Source organism: Condylura cristata, unplaced genomic scaffold, assembly GCF_000260355.1.
Source record: "Condylura cristata isolate star-nosed mole 26May11 unplaced genomic scaffold, ConCri1.0 scaffold00025, whole genome shotgun sequence".
NCBI lineage: Eukaryota > Metazoa > Chordata > Mammalia > Eulipotyphla > Talpidae > Condylura > Condylura cristata.
The window spans coordinates 30156175-30179531 of NW_004567126.1; the positions used below are offsets into that span (position 1 = coordinate 30156175).

The 23357-nt window shown below is 61.3% G+C and overlaps 1 protein-coding gene across 1 annotated transcript in view; it reads left to right on the forward strand.

Moving 5' to 3' along the window:
• Positions 1-21840, forward strand: part of REXO1 (REX1, RNA exonuclease 1 homolog (S. cerevisiae)) — a 29858-nt gene extending 8018 nt beyond the window's left edge. Inside the window, exons 2-17 of the mRNA XM_004688916.2 lie at positions 192-334; positions 11134-12863; positions 13835-13939; positions 14703-14913; positions 16668-16831; positions 17126-17257; positions 17333-17456; positions 18081-18194; positions 18283-18420; positions 18591-18704; positions 19331-19404; positions 19693-19803; positions 20227-20342; positions 20459-20597; positions 20839-20959; positions 21044-21840. Coding sequence (XP_004688973.2) covers positions 192-334; positions 11134-12863; positions 13835-13939; positions 14703-14913; positions 16668-16831; positions 17126-17257; positions 17333-17456; positions 18081-18194; positions 18283-18420; positions 18591-18704; positions 19331-19404; positions 19693-19803; positions 20227-20342; positions 20459-20597; positions 20839-20959; positions 21044-21132 — 3625 coding nt within the window. The 3' untranslated portion in view covers positions 21133-21840. The remainder of the gene's footprint in view (positions 1-191; positions 335-11133; positions 12864-13834; positions 13940-14702; positions 14914-16667; positions 16832-17125; positions 17258-17332; positions 17457-18080; positions 18195-18282; positions 18421-18590; positions 18705-19330; positions 19405-19692; positions 19804-20226; positions 20343-20458; positions 20598-20838; positions 20960-21043) is intronic.
• The last annotated feature ends 1517 nt before the right edge of the window (positions 21841-23357 follow it).

The window sequence follows — 23357 nt, forward strand, 5'->3', positions numbered from 1 at the left end:
GCAGGTAATGCCCGCCCGCCTGCCCCGGGCTCGGCTTCCCGGCCCGGGTCTGGACGCCACCGCTGGGGCTGGCCCGGCCCCCTCCTCACACGCTCGCGCCCCCCCCCCAAGTCAGGAGCGGGAGCCCTCCCCTCCCGGGCTCAGGTGAAAGTGGCGGAACCCCTGGAGCCTCCGTTTCCGCTAGTGTGAAGAGTAAACAGCCAGAAGACGTGCGTTCCTGCCGCGGGGGTGGGTGCGGTAACAGGCCGAGGGCAGCGCCCGGGAAGCGAGCTCACCAGTGCCGGTTGGCGGACCGAGGACCCTGACTCCCGCCCTGGCCGCGCCCGGGCGCCTGGTGGGTGTCGCTGCCGCCGCACCCCCGACCCGGTGCTCGTGGCGGTCCCTGTTTGTCGCCGCACCGCCTTCCTGGCCGCGCCTCGGTCGTGGCCACCGCTGTCGGCAGCAGGGGGCTCTGGGGGTTAGGGGCACCCACTGCGGGGGCTCCGTCGAGCCGACTGCACCGGCGTCGCTGGGGTGGCGGGTGCCCCCGCTGTGTCTGGGCAGAGGCTTTGGTGGGGTGCACATCCCATCACCCTGGTGATTGTCAATGCCGGAGCAACATTTTGTGAGCGCCGCAAAGGGTCTGGCAGGGTCCCTTGGGGAGGCTGGAGTGAGGCCTTCAGAATGGGAAATTGCAAGGAAGCGCTCCCAGGGCAGAGGAATTTCCTAGGGAAATTCAGGCGCTCACTGTTGACCTCTGCCCTTCGCGACCGGCTCTCCCCTTCTAACAGACCCTGATTTCCTCATCTGTCTCGGTTTCTTTTCTTTTCTTTTTTAAGGATTTATTTATTTATGCTTACAGAACTGGGGTACAGGCCAGAGGTGTGGTGGGCGAGAGGATTCACCAGAGACACAGCGGGGAGAGCAGAACAGGCAGATCCACTGAAGTACACTGCTGAGGGGAGCAGCGGCCAGGTCAGGAGAGGTCTGCTGAGCCCAGTGGGTCAGCTCCTTGGCTGGGGATAGAACCCGTGCTGCAGTAGCCTCTGAGAACTCCACAGTGTGGTCCTTCAACCCCTTGTGCCACCAGGGAGAGCCCTCAGTTTCTTTTTTTAAAGATTTATTTATTTATGCATACAGAACTGGGGTACAGGCCAGAGGTGTGGGGGTGCTCAGAGGACTCACCAGAGACACAGTGGGGAGCAGAACAGGCAGAGAGATGAAATACATTGCTGAGGGGAGCAGTGGGGGAGACAGGAGATGTCTGCCACACCATGTGGTCAGCTCCCTGGCCAGGGATTGACCTGGTGGTGAAGCAGCCACAGCCAGCTTCATAGTGCTGTGTTTTAACCTGTTGCACCACCAGGAAGGCCCCTGTCTCAGTTTCTCATGTTCTTTCACCCCATAAAACAGTGATTCTCATCTCAGAATCTAATTTGGTCAAAAGGAGAGCACCCTTGCTAGGTTAAAAAACGATAGGCTTGTTTCCTCATTCTGTTGGGGGAATAACAGGGTTCTCTCAAGTTGCTCCCCATTACTTAGCTTCAGGCACCAGCAGCTGCAGCCAGCCAGAGGCAAGCGTTCATTGTCTAGCTGCACACCTGTTTGGGGTGTGAGGTATTCAGAGCCTCATGAGGTGCAGGAAGCTGCCTTTGAGAAGGAAGACAGATGTGCCCACAGGTAGCATCAGATTGTGCCTTCCCCCCATTTCTGATGGGGGCAGCGAGTTGGGGAAGAGTCGTGTGTGGGTGTCATCTTAGAAGCAGTGGCACCCAGTTCATGTGGTTAATTTTTACCCTCTTACAGCAGTCTCTTGACTTATTTACTTACCGGCATTGCATGTGACATTCTGCAAGGAGCTGCCTGACATTTGGGTTTGTCACCGTTGGAAAAACAGCAGGCCCACTCCCCCATGACGCCGACATCCTGGCTTGTCTTGCCCTTGGGTTTTAGTCACCTGAGCTCTGGGATGTTGATTCCTCATTCTTCCCCTGCCGAGTCACTCTTGATTTCTCTCTACATCACAAATAGCCAGTTTTGTTTTTTTCTAAGATTTACTTATTCATATAAGAACTGGGTACAGGTCAGAGGTGCGGGGGGAGGGGTATTCACCAGAGACAGAGTGGGGAGCAGAACAGGCAGATCTACTGTAATACTGCTGAGGGGAGCAGCGGGGAGACAGGCGAGGTCTGCTGCGCCCTGTGGGTCACTCCCTGGCCGGGGATTGAACTTGCGCTGCAGTGGCTGCGGACAGCTTCACAGTGCTGCACTTTAACCTGTTGCGCCACCAGAAAGGGCCTGGCCAGTTAGTTTCTGAAAGGATCATTTTGAGGCCTGTTTGTAGTTTTGTATATTTCACTTTTCTATAGGGAAAAAGTACAGCTGCTTACCCAGTATCCCAATATGTCTCCTTCCCCTCACACTCCTGATTCCTCCCCCCCCCCCTTTTCCCTTTTGCAGGTGAGTCTCTGGTTAGGGAGAACGTCTCTGGATACCTTCTGGTTGAACACCTCCTTCCCTTCCAGAGAGCAGGGTCAAATCCCAGCTCAGCTTCTTACTTGGACGTGGGGCCCTTCATCTTCTGTTTTCTCCTTTTTGATGTGCTCTTCAGGCTGAATCAGAGGTGCCAGGAGAGAGAACATGCTAAGCCCTTCCCCTCCCTTTCAGCTCCCTCAGCTCCAGTTTGTGACAAGTTCACTTCCCATCAGACTTGAGGGAAAGAGGCGGCAGCAGCGTAGCTTTCAGCTAGATCCACTTGTTACCAGAGCTGTACAACCTGGCCAGAGGGACTGAATTAGTGGGCTGGGTCAGGTTCGCCTGGGCTCTTTTTTAAAGTAGCCGTCGGGGTCCTTAAGTGCTGGGTGGGAGCTGTCTGGAGGATGGGATGCAGGCCTCCCTGTGTGGCCCAATATCTTGAACTTTGGCTTGACGGCCTGTGCCTTTCTGCAGAGGCCCAGCGGTCTGGTGAGAGAGAATCCTTCTGGCCCGTCAGACTTAGCCCCCTCGCCCAGGCCTACCTCCGGCCTTGGCCTTGGCCTTGGCGGTGTTGGGTTATCAGCACACTCAGGCAGGCTCTCTCTTTCCGTTTTATAGCTGGAGAAACAGTCCTGACAGGGCCGTCATTCACCTGTGTGCATGACTGCTAAGGGGCGAGGCGGGTAGAAGCGGGCAGTCGGGCCCTTGCCCTCCCCACCGCTGCCTGCCGTGTCCTGCGGCCCAGCACTTGCAGGTCCACAGCCCTCTGTCCCTGTCGGATGTCAAGCTCAGGGCCTTCCCCTGGGACTGGCAGGTAACCCGGAGGCCTGGAAAGCAGTACAGGAGTGTGGAGGGAGGCCTGGTCAGGGTAGAAGCCGGAGCAGGAGCGGCCCAGCTCTGGCTGCAGCAGCCTCCCCTTACAGCCCTCGTTCCCACGCCTCAGATTAGACCGCGCGGCCCTTTGCGGGCTGCAATCCTGAAGGTGAGGCCTGTTTCTCCAGGGAGCTCTGAGCAGGAAACCTGTTGCCCTACAGAGGGTGGGTTTCATGTCTTCTGAGGAGTGGCTGGGGACAGGAGTGCGCAGCAGCAGTGAGAGGAAGACGCCAGCTGTCACTGCCCAGTGGACCTGGCCATGCCACCCCTTGGCTGTTTGCCCTCTAGACTGGCTACCTGCAGATTTCATGCCAGGTGGCTTCTCGCCGTCTGTGATAAACAAAAGTGTCTGGTGCTTTGTCTTTGAGTGTGATCTGCCTTGTTTCCCCCCTTCCAGGAAAAGAAGTGAGGCGGAAGCTGCAGTAGAGACAAGCATTACCTTTATGTGGGGGTCTGAGCAGGGCGTGTGAGGGCGGTGCTTGCCTGCTGGTGGGCAGTGTGTCAGAGGAGCGGGGGTCTCCTGCTTCTGGATGGACGCTCTGAAGCTGGTTGAAGGAAGAGTGGAAAGGACATTGGGGCCACTGTGGGGCTGAGTGCCATTGTGGCTCCACCCATTCGATGCCAGGAGCTCTGCTCCCCTGCCCACATCAAATGCCCGTGTAGATCCCCAATACTGCCGAGGTCCCCTGAAGGCAGGATTGTCTTGGAGGACCCCTGGGCATGGCTGTTTCTTGCTGAGCGTCCCTCCCTGGCCCCCGGGAGCGGGACCCAGGTGCGCTAGGTATGGCTCTCGCCTCTGGGAGCAGGGCCTCGGGGTGGGATTGAAGCTTTTGGGACTCCCACTGGCAGAGCCCTCGCGTTCAGAGCGAGCAGTTCTGTTCTTGGTCTTTCAGGCAGGTTTGGAGCGCAGGCCCGAGGGCCTTAAAGAAGCCGTCTTTTGTGAGCGTCCCCGCCTGAGCGCCCTGCTCTGCTCGGCGGGGCGAGTGTAAGAGACTGGGGTTAACCTGCTCCAACGCCCCAGCAGCCCCGCCTCGGGTGCTGAGCGCCTGTTGGTGGAGGGCCATGTGTGGCACCTGAGGTCGAAACACTTTTATCTGGATTGGAGTAGCACACGTGTTAAACACTGGAGAAAGTAAAAGAACCATCTTGGGTGGCCCCAGCCCCGCGGTGGCCTGCTTGCCGTGTTTCCTCCCAGACAGCACCAGCGGCTTTTGTGTCCGTCGTCGTCGTCGCAATCCTCCTGCACAGGTTAAGCTGGAACCTGCCGTTTCTGACGTGTCGCCAGGCCCGGTTCTGCCATCCTCACTCCTGGCAGCTGCTCCGCTCAGCCTGGGGCCTTGAGCGTCTGCCTTCTCTCACAACCAGCGGTGCCAGTGATGCTGGTTTTGGGGACTTCCAGTTCTTTTCTTTAAAAAAAATACTTATTTATGCATATAAGAGCTGGGGGGGCAGGCCAGAGATGGGGGGGGGTGAGAGGACTCACCAGAGACGGAATGTGGAACAGAACAGGCGGATCCACTGAAATCCACTGTTGGGGGGAGCAGCGGGGAGACAGGCGCTCCCTGTGGGTCACTCCTGGCTGGTATTAAACTTGCTCTGCAGTGGCTGCGTGTAGTGTTGCATGGTACTGCAGCTTAAGCCATTAAGCCATTACACCACCAGGAAGGCCGCTCTTTTTTTTTTTTTAAAGGTTATTTATGCATACAAGAAAGGGTGTTGGTTGAGGTGCGGGGAGCGAGAGGATTCACCAGAAACAGAGTGGGGAGCAGAACAGGCATATCTACTGGAATACATGGCCGAGGGGAGCCGTGGGCAAGACAGATCAGTCTGCTGTGCTCTGTGGGTCACTCCCTGACTGGGGATCCTAGTGGTACGACTTAGCCCCTTGTTAAGTCTCCCCATAACAGGGAGGCCCCGTTTTCCAGTTCTTAATGTCTATCATTAGAGCAGGCAATTTTAGCAAGGGTCACCTTGCCTGTCAGGGACACTGGGTGAAATCAGGGACCTCTGGTAACTGGGGATGCCCCTGGCATCCATCATAGGGGTGGGGGCCAGGGATGTTGCTTAGCTCCCAACAGTGGTCATGGCGGCCCCTCCCCCATACACAGAAGCAGGGTCGAACCCTTCCGCAGTTGTCTAGGCTGAGACTGAGGGGCTGGGCACCCCAGTGCTTGGCCTGGTGCTGTTCAGGAATGTGGTGGGGAAGGTGGGTGAGGCCCTGAAAAACACTGCTCCCCCTCCCCCACAGCCCTTCAGGCTTGGAGGCCAGAGGTGGAGTGGTTTGAGTGCCAGACAGGTTGGTGGTGTCAGCCGTGCCCCTGGGAGGAGTTGGGGAGCCCCCAGGGGCTCCAGAGAAGAGGCATGGTGCTGTGGTCTGGCCCTCAGCTCCTGCAGAGAACATTGGAACTCTGCCTGGGGGCATTTGGGCTTTGCTTTCTGTTGTGCAAAGTTCCAGGCCAGAGGGGGGCAGCTTTCTGTATAGTGGTGCCATCAGCCGCTTGCGCCTCTTCCACCTCATGTGATTGTGTCCTCCCCTCCCGGCCCTGAGCCCGTTACAGAATCAGTGCTGACACTGCCAGGTGGGTGTGTGCAGGCATTTGGTGTGTTACTCTAAGCTGTTCGTATGTAGCGGGTAGACTGGTGCAGTCTGGATGGCAGCAGCCAGGAGAACGTGACAAGGGACAGTGCGGAGGGCTGCCCCGAGCGCATGCTTCCTGACTTGGGATTTGGAGGACGAGTACAGGTTTGCCAGGTGGCTGGAAGCGGGGCTGGGCAGGAGCAGCGGCCCGCACATCTGGGCAGCGAGCCAGGCAGTGGCAGGCCTGGGCCCTGCTCTGGGAGGGGAGGCTGCCGTGGTGCTGCCAGCACGCTGGCTTGTGGCTCGTCCCCTCCCACAGGCCCTCGGAGCCCTGCTGTGGTCTCGCAGGTGACCATCCCGTGTGCCTGCTGGGAGCGGTCCTGAGGGACTCTCCTCCCGGCACCACAGAGACCCTGGTCTGAATAGTGGATGCGCGCAATGCATTGCCATCCCATGACCTGGGGTTAGGATCTCTCCTCCCTCCCTTCTCCTCCCACCCCCCGCCCTCCTTAACCTTTGCAGATTCTTGTACCAGCCAACTCCGGGTCAAGGCCAGGATGCAGAGATGAGCCGGGTATGTTGAGCTGGGAGCCTGAGGGGGCAGGGCCTGGATGGTGACTGGAGGGCATGTCCTGGGCCCGGGGCAGCTTCCCTTCAGGCACATTGGGTGATAAGGCACGAGGATTGTCCCTGCGTCCTGGAGCCCAGGCCGGTCCCTGCCCGCTGGATGACTGGACATCACAGTCTGGCAGTGGCTGGAGCAGGCCTGGGAGGATTTGAAGAGCCGGCTCTGTCTCCCCGGCACCTGCTTGTGGTGTCATGCAATAAACGTGCTGACGCTCCAGAGTGACCCGGTTGTGCGGCTCTTTCTCAGGGGTGAAGCTGCTGCCCCTCGCCTGGGATCCATGTCCTGGGACACCTGTGAGAATGTCCACGCGCCATCTCTCAGACTGGTGTCCCTGGAGGATGCTGCTGCACTAACCTCGCGCTCGAGGCTGTCGGGAAACCGCGCTGTGTAGAAAGGCGACCCCAGAAGCACCCACTGGAGATGGTGTGGGGAACTGGAAGTGTGGGTCAGGAGGGGGCCTGTGTGGCAGTGTCCGGAGCGCGTGTGCTTTATGCTCACTGTGGACTGCAAGAACAGAAAATGCCACCTCCACAGCCCCCAGGAACTCCTTCGGCCTGGTCTTTCCGTCTCCCCCGCGATGTGTGTACCCTACTTCGCTCAGTTGCCTGTGGTTTGGAAGAGTAGCTGAGCTTGTGTTGAGGTGATGGCCCTGGGCCCCGTCAGCTATAGGTGTTTGCGGGGCAGCCTGAAACTGGGAATGGCGGGGAGGGGGTTAGTCAGCACATGGGATAGATGTCCAGGTGGCTTTCGGGGGTGTGGGGAGAGTTGGGTCCTAGACCCAGGTCTGTCTGGACCTTTTATTACCCCTGGAGGCCAAGGAGGAACCGAGACTTTGCTCCTTTGTACAGCTTTAACAGAAGTCTGACCCCTGGCGAGTGGTGCGCCACAGAACACCCGCACCTGGTTGGTCCTCCTCCGAGTATGGGGTACTCCTGGAACTAATGGTCGGGTGCCTTTACTCCAGGCGTTAGTTCTTGATCTGTCTGGCAGGTGACATATCCAGGAGTGGGGCTGAGGGTACCCCCAGCATGGAGAATTGGGGTCTATGAATTGGCTCCTCAGGAGTGTAGCCCCCAGGTGGGGGGGGGGAGAGCTCGGGAGCGGAATCTGGGGCCAGAGGAATGGCTGTGACAGCCAGAGCCCCTGTGAGGGCTTCAGGGGGCTATTGCCTCCAAGGTGGCCCTTGGGGTGCTCTCAGATAAAACTTCCCAGAAGAGCCCAGAATGGGGGGGTGTTTCTATTCTGGGAGCCACAGCTACCTCCCATCCTGCATTGAGCCCAGTCAGGACCGCTTGTGGCTGGTGAGCCCGTGGTCACTGCCTGCCAGAATATTTGTCCACCTTCAAGGTTTCAAGGCTTCTTAATTCTTCCCCTCTCTCCCAGCACCCCCCTCCCCCCCACTGAGACTAGCCCTGTGTCCCAGCTTATCTTATGCAGGAGGGACACTGTCTGCCTCCTGCTGTCCCTGCTACCCCCGCATGGGGTCAGCAGGCTGTGACCAGCACCTGAGGTACAGGAGCATGTCCCTGCTGAGCTCTTATCAGGAGCGGGGGTGGACACACTGCAGCCTGTGCTTACCCTGCTGGGACCTTGGGCAGAGCAGGAAGAGGGGGTGGCAGGCACGGAGGCTGATTCTTCAGGGGGGCTGGGCCACTGTGTCCCTGTCGCAGTGGAGAGCGCAGCAGAGACCTGTTAGCCTTCGGGAGCTGCTGACTTAGTCCCCTCTGTGAAATGGCTGACGGGTCAGGGTGGCCAAAAGCATTAAGCGAGGAGGAGTCCGAGTTCAGGGAGCATGTCACGTATCTCCCCAATGAGTCTTAATGCTTGATGTCATTCTCCGTAGTTATTGCTTTCATGGGCAGCAGGAAGTGTTTCCTGGGGGGGGGGGGAACAGGCATGTGGGAGCTGGGAAGGATGGTGCTGGGCGGGAGACAGTCCAGAGGGATTGGGAATGGCCTCAGAACGGGCACTATCCCATCAGCGTCTTTTGTTCCATGGGGGGACTCCACCAAGGTCCTGCCGCATCGCTGGCCCTGGCTCCTGCGGGTTTTTGTATTGTGTTCTGGAAGCTGGGGCTGCACATGCGTGCAGGCCTGAGCTGGGAGGGGAGGGAGCCAGCCCCTGGGAGAGCTGCCTGTGGTTGAGGCAGGCTCCATGGCTGCCAGGGAAGGGGCCTCTCCTGGACTGCTTCCTGACGTGGCGAGGGGCGTCTCCAAGCCACAGCCCTCCTGTGACCACCAGGCAGGTGTCCCGCGTGGATATTGCTAGAAAGACTTGCCTTTTCCTGGAGTGGGGACAAGAACCCAGCCTTTGGGGGCTATTCCAGGCATCCCGAGGTGTGCTCCCTTTGCCGAAAAACAGCCCAATTAACCTTGTTTACCAGGTGCAGGCGTTCCCAGAGGGAGGCATTGGCCGATACCGACTCCTTCACCGGCCTCTCGAGGCCTTCCCAGAGCCCGTGGCCCTTGGGCTGCCAAGGCTTCTCCATCCAGCCAACTCGGATGAGCTCCCCTAAGTCTGTGGGCAGGGCCCCCTGAATACTGGGCAACTTGCAAAGCAATTTCTTGGGGAACTTGTCCCCTAGAGGGACCCAGCCCACTGAGCTGGGGTGGGGGTGGCGGCAAGGTGGCGTGGTCTGAGGTGAGACTCGGCTGGGTGGTGCCCAGGACCAACGGCACTTGCCCCTCTTCATCCCGCCAGAACTTCAGGTAACCATGCGGGAGCATGTCTCCTGTCAGGGGCTGAGCTGGGGCCACATACAGGAAGCTGGCACCTGTGCCAGGGCTCCCTTACCTGTCTAGAGCCCCTTAGTACCTGTGGGAGAGCTGGGGCCCCAGGGCAGTACTTGGCCTTGACTCAGGCCCACCTAGGACAGGTTTCTTGGGGTGGGAGGGATCAGGAGGTGCCTTCCACTTGGGGCAGGAAATAGCCTTGAGGGGCTGGAATCCCAGCCGGAGTCTTATGAGCGCTAGCGTTTCCCATCTGAGGGTTGGGGTGCCCGAGAGGGGGTGAAGCATGCACAATCTTCAGCAAGCAGACCTGGGGGTCTGAGTCTGAGGGAACGCTTCCCTACCCCACTTGTAAGCAGAGGAAGGGGAGAAAGCCCCTGACCTGTGACCCCATTAGACCCTCTAACCCCCCAGAGGGCTCAGGGGTTATTTCTGGCTGGGCTGCTTTGTGCCTATGGCTCTGCATTTTCCCACTGGCAGGTTTTGGGCCCTTGGCGCGGGGCAGGTGGGGTTGGAGGCCCTTGGAGACCAGTGCCTCCCCGCTGCTGGCTCTGTTCAGTGAGCGCCCCTTCGCCGCCTGGCATGGCCTGGCTTTTCCACTCAGCCATCAGCTGGAAATTGGGGTGGGTGCGTGGATGGGGACCTTGGCACCTCTGTTCAGGTGGCTGGTGGGTGTAGCGGGCGTAGAGGAGTCTAGTCCACCCTCCATCTGGAGTGCCCCTTCACTCTGCACCTCGCTGGGAAGAGGGGCCGGGCAGCCTTCGTCCTCCGGCTGCCTCAGCGGAGGGACGGAGAGATTGTTTGCCTCATTGTGCCTTTTGCCCCTAGTGTCGTTGGTGTGATTTTTTATCCCCCCGCTACCACCCATTGTCCTGGGATGTCCCCACTGCCCTGAAGTATAGGTCAGACCGCCTTTCTCTTTTCCAAATACAATTTTAATAAAAGGCTCCAGGTTAAAAGTAAGACAACAAGCCTGCAGTTAGCCCTCTCCCTTCCCTCCCTGGCTGTAGGCCAAGGCCCGGCCTCTCCGCTGCACTTTCTCACTGCTGCTGCCAGAACTCCCTGGGGCTGCTGTCACAAGCGCCATAAAGGGGTGTCCACTCTGCAGCCTTGGAGGTCGGGGTCCCACCTGGGGTGGTTAGGCTGGGTCCTCTGCGAGCTCCTGCCACAGCGTGGCAGCATCCTCAGTGTCCTCAGCAGGCGTTACAGTTACGGCCCAGGGAATTTCCGACAGTGAGCTCTTAAATTCTGGTGTATTCTCTGTTACCTCTTTGGAACACTGAACTTTACTCAGGCTTTATTTAGAATGTCAGCACCTCTCCACAAGTGAGCGCTGGCATTGGCGGAGTTGGGTGGTGCTGGCCTCTAGAATACGCCCTGCAGCCAGGTGAAAGCGTAGGGCGTAGGGCCGGCCCTGAGCCGTGGGGGAGTCACACCCTGGGTGGTGTTCTGCCTTGTTCCCCTTAGAGCATCACATGGGAGTCTCAGTAGGGCCGTTGAATGGGTGTGTCCTGGCCACCCGGTGCTATTCCAGGATAGTGGGTGGTGCTGGGTAGGCTGTGTTGAGCCCAGCTGCAGGCATCATGTGCCACTCTAGTGGGGACTGACTTCGTGGGAATGACCAGGCATTGCACCCCTTTTCCTGGAGAGGCCCCAGTCATTATGGTCATTATGTCTTCAGACCGGGGTGGCCACTTCTGAGCCCCCTCGCGGAGGGGTGTTTCTGAAACTTGACACCTTGGAGTCTGCTGGAGGCCTGGGAATGGAAGTATCTGGAAGCCTGGTTCTGGGCCCCTCCCTGTGCTCTGGTCTTGGCTGGGATGGGCAGAGGCCTCCTCTGCTCACCTTGTTTCTCCCTCCTCCCATTTTAGGGCTTGGCTATGACCCGTACAACCCAGAGCTGCCCAAGCCCCCGCCGCAGAGAGAGAATGGCACCTTGGACAGCGGGGATGAGCCTCACTCAGACATCTTGGAGCTCGAGCTGGTCAATCAGGCCATCGAGGCTGTGCGTTCCGAGGTGGAGCTGGAGCAGCGGCGCTACCAGGAGCTCTTGGAGACAGCGCGAGAGCGCGGCTCGGCTGAGGCACCCACCCTCTCGCCCCGTGGCCCTGCCGCCTGCCCCACCGCCCGCCTGGACGAGGGGGCCTTCCCACTGTCCTTTGACTACAACCCCAGCAGCCGGGGCCTCTTGAGCCCCAATGCCAGCTACCAGCCCACCCCGCTGGCCGCCCCCGCCGAGCCAGGCAGCAAGTACTCACTGGACCGGAGTCAGGGGCACGGTGGAGGGGGCAGTGGCACCCTCGAGTACGTCCCCAAGGCCGTGAGCCAGCCCCGGCGGTACGGTCGCCCCATCCCCAGCGGCAAGTATGTGGTGGATGACTCCAAGCCGTCCACGGACCTGGAGTACGACCCGCTGTCCAACTTCTCTGCCCGGCTGCTCAGTAGGGCCAGCTCCAAGGATGACCGGGCCTCCAAGCGGCCCCGGGACTCCCGTGGCAGCGAGCCCTACACACCCGTGCTGAAGAAGGCTTGTGACCCTTTCGGCGGCTGTGACGCTAGGTTCTCAGACTCAGACGATGACACCACCCCTGCAGCTCCCCGTGACAGGCCTGCCGCCGCCAGCCCCCCTAACGCCCGGGCTGCCACTGCAAGTAAGGTCCCCAGGAAGTCAGGCTCCAGGGAGGGCCCAGAACCCGAAGAGGGCGGCCTGAGGGAGACCAAGGAGACAGCAGTGCAGTGCGATGGGGGAGACCTTGGGCAGCTGCCCCCCTGCCCTGGAGGGGCCAAGGCCTGCTCCCCAGCCAGGGCCTCCCAGGACCACCACAGCCCCAAGGAAGGGAGGCCTAAGAAGAAGAGGAGCCACAGGGATGGTGTCCAGAAGAAAGACAGGGCCAAGGACTCAGAACGTGGGAGGCGGCCGGAGAAGCCCAGTGCTGACAGCCGGGGCCCGCAGGCTGGCAGCCCCCGGCACAAGGCAGAGCAGCCCAGAGGGACCAAGAAAAAGCCATCTGTGGCCACCCCTGTGGCCAGCTCAGGGAAAGGGTCGCCCGACCAACCGCAGCCAAGCCCTGTGCGTGGGGGCACCCGGCCTCAGGACTCACGGCCCACTCCCCACCAGCTGCCAGACAGGGCAGGTGAGAAGACCCTGACTGGGAAGCTGGTGGAGCGCAAGGCCCGCTCACTGGACGAGGGCGCCTCTCAGGACACCCCCAAGCTGAAGAGACGGGCCCTGAGCCATGCTGATCTCTTCGGAGATGAGAGTGAGGATGAGAACCCTGGGCCCCCAGAGCCCCGGCTGCAGCCCCCCGCCCTCCCCACTCTTAGTTCCAGCTCAGACTCAGACTCAGACTCTAGCCTGGGCCTCTCTGCCAAGCGGGGGCCGCCCAAGCAGCTCAAGGCCTCCCCGCCCCCCTTGCCCGCCTCAGCCTCCCCCTCCTTGTCCTCCTCCTCCTCCTGCGGGGCGGGGGCGGGGGCGGAGGTGGACTACTCGGCCCTGGAGAAGGAGATCGACTTTGACTCCGACCCCATGGAGGAGTGCCTGCGCATTTTCAACGAGTCTACCAGCGTCAAGACGGAGGACAGGGGCCGGCTGGCCCGACAGGTGAGAGCGGCGCTGTGCTGGGCGGGCAGGTCAGGCCCCGGAGCGCTTCATTCCCCCCATGTTCCTGTGACTGGGTCACCACAGCGACGGGGCCTTGTATGAACCCTCAGTGGCCACCTGCTGTCCCCTGCACCCCATCCAGAAAGAGGACCCTGGCTTATGACCCACTGGCAGGGTCCTGCCACAGCCTTCTGAGGCCAGCCAGCCAGCTAAGGGGTACCTGGCTGCTGCCACCTCGCTGCCCTCTCCTCCCTCACCTCCCTCTACCCTGCCCCCCTCAGGGCCCACTCCAGCCACTCCTCTCTCCTGGCCTCTCTCCTCTGACCTGGAGCCTCCTCTCCAGTCCAGGCCCTCTTCCCTCTCTCTATTCAGCCCCTCCCTCTTCTCTCCTTCCCCATCCCCCCTCTTTCTCCAGAAGCACCCCACCAACTCCAACCTTTGTGGGTCCCCTCGTCTGATGTTCCCATATCAGCCACCAGAGGGAGCTCACTTTAAGCAAAGTTGGACAAGCCGGTGTCCTACCCCGAAAGCTGCAGCTTCTGTGGCTGGCAGACCCCGGGGTCTTTGGCGCCTTAGTGCCTCACTCTGTCGGCCTTGGGGTTATTCCCTGCCCTGTGAAAGGCTGGGACTGCTCTGCCAGGGAAGGTGGTGAGCATGGGGGTTGGCATAGCTGCAGAATGCCCCTTCAAGAGGCCTGGGAGCCTGGGAGGCTGGCTGGGACCTGAGGTGCTGGGGGCTTGACTGACTTGGGGCGCTGGGTATTTCAGCAGCGCCCCCTGGGGGTAGATGGGACCTTCTGGCATCTCCTGACACTGAAACACCCTCCCTTCGACCTACCACTTTCCCATCCGACTCTGTCTCAGAGTCTGGGACTTGCATCTGACACCCTCCATGCTGCCACTGCCCAAGGCCTGGGCGGAGGGATGGCGAAGGTGGGGGCAGAGCCATGCTGAGGGCCCACTCTCTTTCAGCCCCCCAAGGAGGAGCAGAGCAAGGATAAAGGGCATACAGGTCTGACCACCCTCTTCCCTGGGCAGAAGAGGAGGATTTCTCATCTCTCCAAGCAAGGCAAGGAGGTATGGGTCCCCCCGGGTAGGGACTGTCAGGAGGGAGAATGGCCTGTCTGCAGACTGATGGGTTCTTTTGGCAGGGGTTCCTTGTTCTGGTGCCCCCTGCATCCTGGCACAGAAATGCATGGCCACACCCCAGCCTCAGGTGTCCAGGCGCTGAGAGCTGGCCGTGAGTGGCAGTCCTCCAGCTGGTCACCCTGCCTCCCACAGGCCTGCGCCTCTGCTGCGTGCAGTCTGATCCTGGGCAAGTGGCCTCACTTTCCTGCTCTGTCACTGGGACCCAGGACCATTTTCTGGATCACTGTAGGGTGGTCAGCGTCTGAGCACAGGGAGCGGGGCCCGAGGACCGGGCTGCCAGCAGAGCCTCTGGGCCTTGGGCTGATTCGGGCACTGGGAGGACCCTTCCCGGGAGGAAGGCTGGGAACTCAGCTGCTGTCATCCAGAGACACTAGGCCTGTGGGTCTAGATTGGCGGGCCACTTTAGTCAGGGCCCCAAGGTCTTTGCCACCCGCCTTTGGGCACAGCTTGTGACTTGGGGCACAGCTGGGGCATGCCACCTTGGGAGAGCAGTGTCCCACGAGCACCCTGGGGCCTACACGTACCTTGACTCTGAAGCCTGTTGAGCCCACTGGCTCCGGCTGAGGTATCTGTAAGCCTGTAAAAAAGGTTAAAAGGTTACCCAGCGCCCCTGGCCCGCCACCCTGCCTGTAGTCCTGCTGTCAGCCCTGGAGCGCCTGACTACAGAGGCCCCGGGTTTCTCCTCACCCAGGCAGAGCCTGCGAGGAAAGGCCCGGCGCCTGCTGCTCGGCTCCCCACTGCCCAGGAAGTGTGCTACCGGCGGGCCCAGCAGGCACAGAGGGAATCGACGAACTGGCTGCCAGCTGCCCAGCGGTCAGCTGAGAAGCCACCCTCTGTCCACATCTTGGCCCCTGGTGAGAAGAGGAGGATTGCCCACGTCCCCAACCCCCGCCTGGCTGCAGGTGAGTCCGCCTGTGTGCTCTCTGTAGGGTTCAGAGCCCATGCCAGCTCCCTGGTGCCAGGGGTGACCTTGAGCAGGGTCCTGCCACGGTCCTCAGAGTGCTGTGTAAGACGGGCACCGAAATCTCCCCTACTGTCGGGGCAGTGGTGGTGCCCTGCCCTTCCCCTGGTAGTAGGGGGCTGAGTGCTGGATGCCTGAGGGATGTCTTCCCACCCCTACGTCCCTTAGCCTGTTTTTAGTGTCCTGGCCTCCAGAGGCTCCTGGGGTGGGAGTTGTGGGCTGAGAGGGCACCAGGCTTGAGATGGAGGTGCCAGGAGCTGGCCTCAGGGTGCTCAGAGGGTGGTGCCACGCTTCTGCCCATGTGGGGGGGCACTTAGGAGGGTGTTAATGAGGTGTGAGTGGGGAGGCGCTGACTTACTTGATTGAACCACCTGGGCTGGGCTTGGGGTGAGGGCTACATTTCCTCCTCATCCCAGTCTGAGGGGCTCTTGGCTTTGTCTGAAGTTCTTGGCACCTCAGCAGTCCGGACTGGTTGGGACATCCAGGGGTGTGTTTCTAGCTGGCATGTCTGGAGCTGTGACGGCAAGCAGGCCCGAGTCACCTGACGGTCTGCTCCTTGGGTATGAGTGGCCTTGCTGCTGGATTGGAGTGAAAGGGCTCCTGATCCTGCCTACACAGGCGTCTGCAGCCCGGCCCTGTTCCTCCTGGGTGTTGCAACCTTTAGGAAGAATCTTTGGATTCTGGTCCCTCCCTCCTTAGCATTTGAGTGGGAGCCCAGCGGGTAGGTGAAGAGTGTGGGAAGGTTCCAGTGGGTTCCGGTGGGCTGGGTGGGCCTGAGACACACACTCCCCAAGCCTGCGGCCTGCACTTGGGGCCATCCACGTGCTGTCTGCGCGTGGGACACGCTCTGATCGGCCCCGCGTACCCGTGGCCCTGCCAGCCGCGGTGGTGCTTCCCAGCAGTGCGAGGGCCTGTTGCTGCTTCTCGCCTTTGAGTGCCCGGATGCTGACCTTCCGCCACTTGAAAGTGCAGGTTTCTGGGGAGGGCTGTATGTCAAGGCTGGTGGCCGCTGACTCCTGTCCCGTGTGGCCGAGAGGCCAGCCTTTGGCAGAACAGGCCGTAGTGCGGGCCGGGGCCAGGGAGCAGTCCTCTCCCCGCCTCCTCTTTTGCAGGGCTAGGGGGGCCAGAGCTAGACAGGGCGCCCCAGCCACACCTCCTGCCCTGCAGTCCACCTGCTGCTGCTCCTGGAGCCCCTGAAGATAGCCCCACAGCCATGGCCCTCTGGGGGTGGGAGACTGCTCAGTTGTGACCTCATCAAAGGGAGAGGCAGAACACAGAGGCAGGGCCTGGCTGGCGGCTGGTCACAATGGCCTGGCCGGGGCACCCCAGACCTCTGGTCCGCAGTCCAGGAGCCAGGGCCTTTCCTCCCTCAGACGTCAATGCCTCGGAGTCGGGGGCTGGAACATGTGGCAGGGGCTCCCCACGTACCTTGCCACTCGCCGGACCACCCCAGCGGCGACGTTGCCTGAGCCGGCCTCTGAAGCCCCGTTTTTGTTTCTCCCCCCCTCGATGGACTTGCAGAAAGCAGATAGAGCCTAATGTCATTCCACAGCCCGCGTTCCAGACCCCGGCCCTTCCCCCTGTGCTCTGAGATGCACGTCCTGCTCACGCTGAACGGCCGGGGCTGCTTGGTGCTCTGCAGCTCGGTGATGGGCGCGCTCTCCTCCTGCACTCATGTCCCCTGTGTCCCGCCAGCCCCAACAGGTGCCAAGAGGACCCTCTCGGCCAGCAGCAGCCAGTCTCCTAATGGTCCCGAGCCAGGCGGCCAGCCCCTGAAGACGCGCACGTTGTCGGGCATGGCATCCAAGACCACCACCACCGTCACTCCCAAACGCGTTGCTCACAGCCCGTCTCTCCAGGTAACCGGCGCCTCGGCCCCTGCAGCTGGGCCTTTCTTTTCGTCCCTCTCCGGAATTCCGCCCTCTGGTGGTTTTGTTCATGAGTAGACTTCCTTCTTAGCCAGCACCCAGCTCGCCGGAGCAGAGCGCCCCTCACCATGCTCCCTGTTAACACTGTCGGCGTGTGTGGGCACTGAGGGCCCGTGGCTGCCCGCCTTGTAGTCACGAACCAGATGCCAGCAGGGTCTGTCTTGTACGTGTCCTGTGGGTCCTGAGCGAGCCTGCCACCCCGTGCTGCTTCTCTGTCCTCTCCAGAGTTTAAAGAAGCCCATTATTCCAAAGGAGTTCGGGGGCAAAGTCCCCACTGTCATTCGCCAGCGCTATCTCAACCTTTTTATTGAGGAATGCCTCAAGTTCTGCTCCTCCAACCAGGAGGCCATAGAGAAGGTGGGTGAACCCTTTCAGGGCCTGGGGCAGGCTCTGGGCCCAGGCCGTAGGACTAAGCGGCATGTCTGTGCCTAGGCGCTCAATGAGGAGAAGGTGGCCTACGACCGCAGCCCCAGCAAGAACATCTACCTGAACGTGGCTGTGAACACCCTGAAAAAGCTGCGGGGCCTGGTCCCCAGCGCAGTGCCTGGTGTCAACAGTAAGTCCCTGGGGGGCCTGGACAATGCTTCTGGAGAGACTTAGCCTGTGGGCCCTTCAGGCTGCAGGAACAAGGTGGGTGGGGCCTTGCTGAGGCCTTTTTGCAGTTCCGAGGGAGGTGAGGTTCTCAGACAAAAGGCCGTTGCAGGAAAGCACGGGGTGGGCAGGCTTCTGTCTGAGATGGAGCTGGCCCTGCCCTGGGAACAGCCTTTTCTTGCCATTAACCACTCTCCTTAGCCACGCCGGGGTCTCTTGAGCTCAAGAGCCGCTGCTAATGGGACTGCCGCGGCCTCTTCAAAGCGAGAGGCTCCAGCCGACCTGCTGTGTGCATTAAGCTCTGGGGGGACATTTCATTACGCCTGTGAAGGTGCATTAACCAGGCCCGTTCTTGCCTCGTCCCTCCATCTGTGTCTTCTGGGTGCTTCTGAGACCCTTGATAAAGCGTTAAACTTCCAAGGGTGCCGCCCTGGGGGAGAGGGCCTTCTCGCCAGCTGAAGACCTGCTGGCCCCCACAGAAACGTGTGTGGCCTCTACCGATGGATGGGTCGGCAGGAAGAGGGCAGTCGGGAGGGAGAAGGTTTTTGAATCAGCCTAATTCACCCTCCCTCCCTCCCTCCTTCCCCAGAAACCAGTGGCCAGAGGGTGGTGTCCCATGAAATGGTTTTGGGGGGCAAATTGGCCGCCAAAACCAGCTTTTCCCTCAGTCGTCCAAACAGCCCCCGTGTGGAGGATCTGAAAGGTGAGCTCGAGCCCCTCCACTGTCCTGACCCAGCTGCCTGGGGGCGTGCGGCCTCCTTGATCTCCCCACACCATCCCGCTGTCCCCAGGGGCTGCCCTGTATGGCCGCCTGAAGGAGTACCTGCTCAGTGAGGGCCAGCTCAAGGAGAACGGCTTTCCCTTCCCCCACCCTGAGCGGCCCGGGGGTGCTGTCATTTTCACCGCAGAGGAGAAGAGGCCCAAGGACTGTAAGTAGCGTCTGCACTGCGGCACCTGAGCGGGGAGAGGGCTGGGGAGAGGTAGGCCAGGGAAGGGGCTCTGGGTAGAGGGGACTTAGGTGGGCAGTGGGCAGAGCTGGGATGGGGCTCAAGCTCTGGTGTTTGCGCTCCTGTCCACCATCCCCCCCCCCCCCCCCCAGCCTCCTGCAGGATCTGCTGCCGGTGTGGCACTGAGTACCTTGTGTCCTCCTCGGGCCGCTGTGTGCGGGAGGAGGAATGCTACTATCACTGGGGGCGGCTCCGCCGGAACCGAGGTGAGCCTTAACGGGGCGCTTGCCCTCCTGTTCAGACCCCAGGCCCCTGGGGCCAGCTCGCCAGAGTGAGGGTCTCACAGGCCCCACGCCGAGCCCTTTCTAGTGTTCTTTCTGTGACTTGTGTTGTTCAGGACACTTGTGATCAGAGTACTTCCGCAACGCTGTTCCAGCAAGCTGAAAGGAGTGCCCCCCTCTGGCCTCAGGCCGCCCATGACCTTGATTCAAGTGGGAGCGCTTGCACAGATAGGCAGGCGGGCGGTTGCACCCAGGGGAACAAAGAGTGTCCGCCCCGCAGCTGCTTGTTTCATCTAATCGCAGACAGCAGTGCTTCCCTGGAAGCCTTGCGTGGGCCCCGCTCCCTGCGGCCGCCTGCCTGGCCGCCTCTGGGTCTGCCCTGGTGCGCCGGGGTCCCGCGTGGGCGGCTCCTGCCCGCCCGTCTGGGCAGGGCCTGCGCTGAGTCAGGAGGCTGGCCCCATCTCAAGATGGTGGTTTAGTTAAACCCACTGGGGCCGCCCCTCGATCCAGGGCTGGGTTCCCCCTGCTGGAAGCCCCTGCGCACACGAGGGCATTAGCAACTACTTCGAGTGATGTGGGTGGGGCCGCCACTGACCGCTGTCCCTTCTTAGTGGCTGGTGGCTGGGAGACTCAGTACATGTGCTGCTCGGCCGCCGTCGGCTCCACCGGCTGCCAGGTTGCCAAGGTAGGTCTCCCAGCCCGGCTCCTGCCCCGTGCCTGTGGCGCCCTCCCCTGCCTCTTCACAGCACGCTCCCATCCCCGTCCTGACTCAGGCTAAGTTGGGGTGCAGCCGTGCCACCGCCCCAATCCCCTGAACCACCTCCCTGTCCTTTGATTTATCAGGTCACCTTGGGGGAAGGAGTAAGACGGGCTGTGAAAGCCACCCACTGGCCTGGCCCCGTAAGCCTGAGCCCCGCGGCTCCTGGGATCCGCCCCTTGTGCCACCTCACACTTTCTCCCCTCCCACCCTCAGCAACACGTGCAGGACGGCCGGAAGGAAAACCTCGAAGGGTTTGTGAAGACCTTTGATAAAGAACTCTCTGAAGATGCTCACCCAGGGATCTACGCCCTTGACTGTGAAATGGTGAGCTCTGGGCCCACGCTGCAGACAGCTTGCGGCTCAGTGAGACTTGAGGGCTCATCTGCCCAAAACTTGAGGTGGCGCCGGCTGTAGGCTAAGGAGCAAACAGCAGCTGCGTCCCTCGCAGGTGGCCTCTGTCTGCGTGCCGGGGCCGGCGTCACAGCCCGTCAGCATCTGCTCCGAGGGCTTCGTGCTGCTGCTACTCTCAGGCCTCAGCACGATGCTTCCCCACGGCCAGTTGCCTGGGCTTCCCGGGGACCAGGACTTTGAGGCGCTCGGGGCTGTGTGTGGGTTTGGGGCAGGGTGCTGGACTGGAGCATCGCCAGAGCTTGGGGCCCGGGGGCCCCCCATCCTGGACTCTGGCCTTGGAGGGCCTGTGGTCCCAGGCAGGGCGTCCGTGGCTGAGGTGTCCTCTTGTCCCCGCAGTCCTACACCACATACGGCCTCGAGCTAACGCGTGTCACAGTGGTGGACACAGACATGCAGGTGGTTTACGACACCTTCGTCAAGCCAGACAATGAGATCGTGGACTACAACACCAGGTGCGCCAGCCCTCGGGGCGCCAGGATGCTGGGTCAGACCCCTGCGCTGCTCCCACGTTAGGGACCCCTGCTGTCCCGCCCAGAGGCCCTAAGAACCCTGGCTTCTCCTGCCCCAGGTTTTCAGGGGTGACGGAGGCAGACCTCGCTGACACGAGCATCTCGCTGCGAGATGTCCAGGCTGTCCTGCTGAGCATGTTCAGTGCTGACACCATCCTTATTGGACACAGTCTGGAAAGTGACCTGCTGGCCTTGAAGGTATCCCGCTGCCCTGCCTTCTCAGGTTCTCAGTGGGCAGTCTGCCTGGCGTTGGCTGTCTTGGGCCAGGTGCACCCAGCCTGCCAGGAAGAGGGGGGTCACTTCCTAGGCACTCCATGCGTCTCTGTCTGGAACCTTCCAGAGCCCTGTCACCTTCCCAACCTGAGCCTCCCAGAGACCTCCTGGGGAAGCAAGCCAGCATGTCTAGGTCCTGATTCCCGCCCCCGCACCCCCCCCCCAGGTCATCCACAGCACTGTGGTGGACACATCTGTGCTCTTCCCGCACCGCTTGGGCCTCCCCTACAAGCGCTCCCTGCGGAATCTTATGGCCGACTACCTCAGACAGATCATCCAGGATAACGGTGAGTAGCTCGGCAGGCGGTGGGACGCTGGGGCAGCCCTGGGGCAGCCCACCTGACCATGGCTACCCCGCCACCTGCCCACAGTGGACGGGCACAGCTCCAGCGAGGATGCCAGCGCCTGCATGCACCTGGTTGTCTGGAAGATCCGCGAAGACGCCAAGACCAAGCGGTGACCTGCTGCCGCCGCCTCTCCTGCAGCCCCGGCCCGTCCTCTACCCCAGGCCTCTTCCAAAACAGTGCAATAAATCTCGAGAGCTAACCCTGTCCACATCGCCAAGCGAGACACGGGAACTGAGCGTGGGACGAGCCAGCATCAAGAGAGAGCAGACCCGAGACCAACCCTGGAGCCCAGCCCCGCCGAAGCCCTGCCCTGGCCCCACCCCTTGCCCGCAGCCCCCTGTCCTGGAGACCCTGCTTGTGTCCCAGGCGGCTCGGCCTCCTGTTCTGCCTCCGCTGTGCCCAGGGGCAGGGGCAGCAGGGCGGGCTTGGCGCGGGTTCGTTTGACAGGGGTAGTCTTTTGTTATTTTGTATTGTTATTTTTATTATTTTTAATTTAAACCTGATGACTTGCACAGTTGTCTTCCCCCGTCCCAAAGGAGCCAGACCCTGGTGCTGAGTCCCCACCTCCCAGGGGTGTGGGTGGGCTGGGGCGGTCCAGCCCAGGCCTCCACAGCCGCCAGGACCCAAGATTCCAGCTCGGCCCGGGAGGGTGGGAACCGGCTGCCCCCAGCCCACTTGGCCTCCCTGACCTCGAGCCCAGCCAGCCCCACCCTCCACCGGCTCCCGGAGCCTCTGGGAACAGCCTTCCCGTCAGAGCCCCAGTTCCCGCACCCCTTCCTGCACCCCTGGGCTGGGACAGAATAAATGTTTGTATGGATTTTAGATCGCGCCTCTGCTGTATTCTTGTTGCCAGGCGAGGCCACCCACTGCAGAGGCCGCAGTTCCCGGTGAGCTCGGGGCCTGTGCGCCTCACAGGCCAGCCCCTCCGGCTTGCCGCCTGCCCTGGGGCTGGGTGCTGCTGAGCCCCAGGGTTTCAGGCCACTTGGGGTGCTGCAGTGGTGGACCAGTGGCCAGGGGGTTGGCTTGACTGCTCAGAATAGTTCCAGCCTGCTGTGCTCCCCCACCCTGCATCTCTGGCCTGTACTCCAGTTCTACACAAATAAAAACCTCACAATAAAGGAATAATTCTAGGGGGAAAGAAATGCCGCCTGGAGCAGAGATGCTGAGGAGCGCAGTCCAGGTGCTGGAGCGCAAGGGGGCTGGGGAGAGCTGATGGGACGAGCCCACCCATTACTGCTTCTGCGTGGTGTCTGTCCTCTCCCAGAGGACAGCTGGGCAGTTGGGGAGGGCTTCGCTTCCTCTGCCTGCCTGAGATCTCACCCAGAAGGTGCCGAGCCCCCTCCCCCATAGGCCCATTCACATTACTGCTGGTAGGTGCTGGATAAATGTTTTGTTGAGGGAATGCCCGCCTGGCGGCCCCTCTCCGTGTCCAGTAGGTGTCCAGACCTGGCTTCCAAATATGAAAGGGAGTTTGCCGCTCCAGGGGGAGGGGTTCAGATCACTCCCACCACTCATTCGTTCACCCTGGATCTGCTCCTGGGTGATGCTGGTGCTCTAGAGTTCCAGCCCCAGGCAGAGAGAAGCGACAGGAGGACAGTCGGACACTGGTACTTGGTCGTTTCAGGCTGGACCTGAAGAAGACACCTCCAGGGTAGGGGGAGAGAGGCGGACACTGCCCGGGGCCCCCGTCCTCATTTTCACACTCAGGATTCCTAAAAGTGAAAATACGGAAAGTGTAGCTCCAGCATTTCCCCCACCACAGGGTGGACACTAAGGTAGCCCTCCCCTCGCGCTTCGGACACTGGATCCAGTGTCAGCGCTGCCTCCCACCCCCATCACTTTCAGAAAGGCCCCCAGAGCCGCCCCACCTGCAAAGTGGGTTTGCCTACATGCGTATAGGGGCCCCCCCCCGCGTGCGCGCCCCCTGGAGTCAGCTCCATGGCTTGTAACTACCCCCCAGCCCGGGCTGTGCTCGTTTAACAGCTGAGGGACGAGAAATCAGAACCGAGCCCCGCCGCCCATAGGCCTGCGATCACCAAAGCGGCTTCCACTGCCTCCCCCGACGCGGAGCCAGCCCAGCCTCCTCAGCCTGTGCCCTCAAACCGCTCCCACTCGCGCAGCGAGGCCTCTCCCCTCCCCGCCCACTCCCTCGAGGCCACGCCCACCCCTCGAGGCCACGCCCACGGCCACGCCCCACCCACGCTCGGCTCCGCTTCTTCCCTGGCCCCGCCACGCGGCCCAGCCTTCTGCCCGGACCGGCTCTGTCCCACTCAGGCCAAGTCCCGAAGCCCCCGCCGTCGTCGGACTCCTCTGCCCGCTGGGCCAGGCCCGGCTCGGC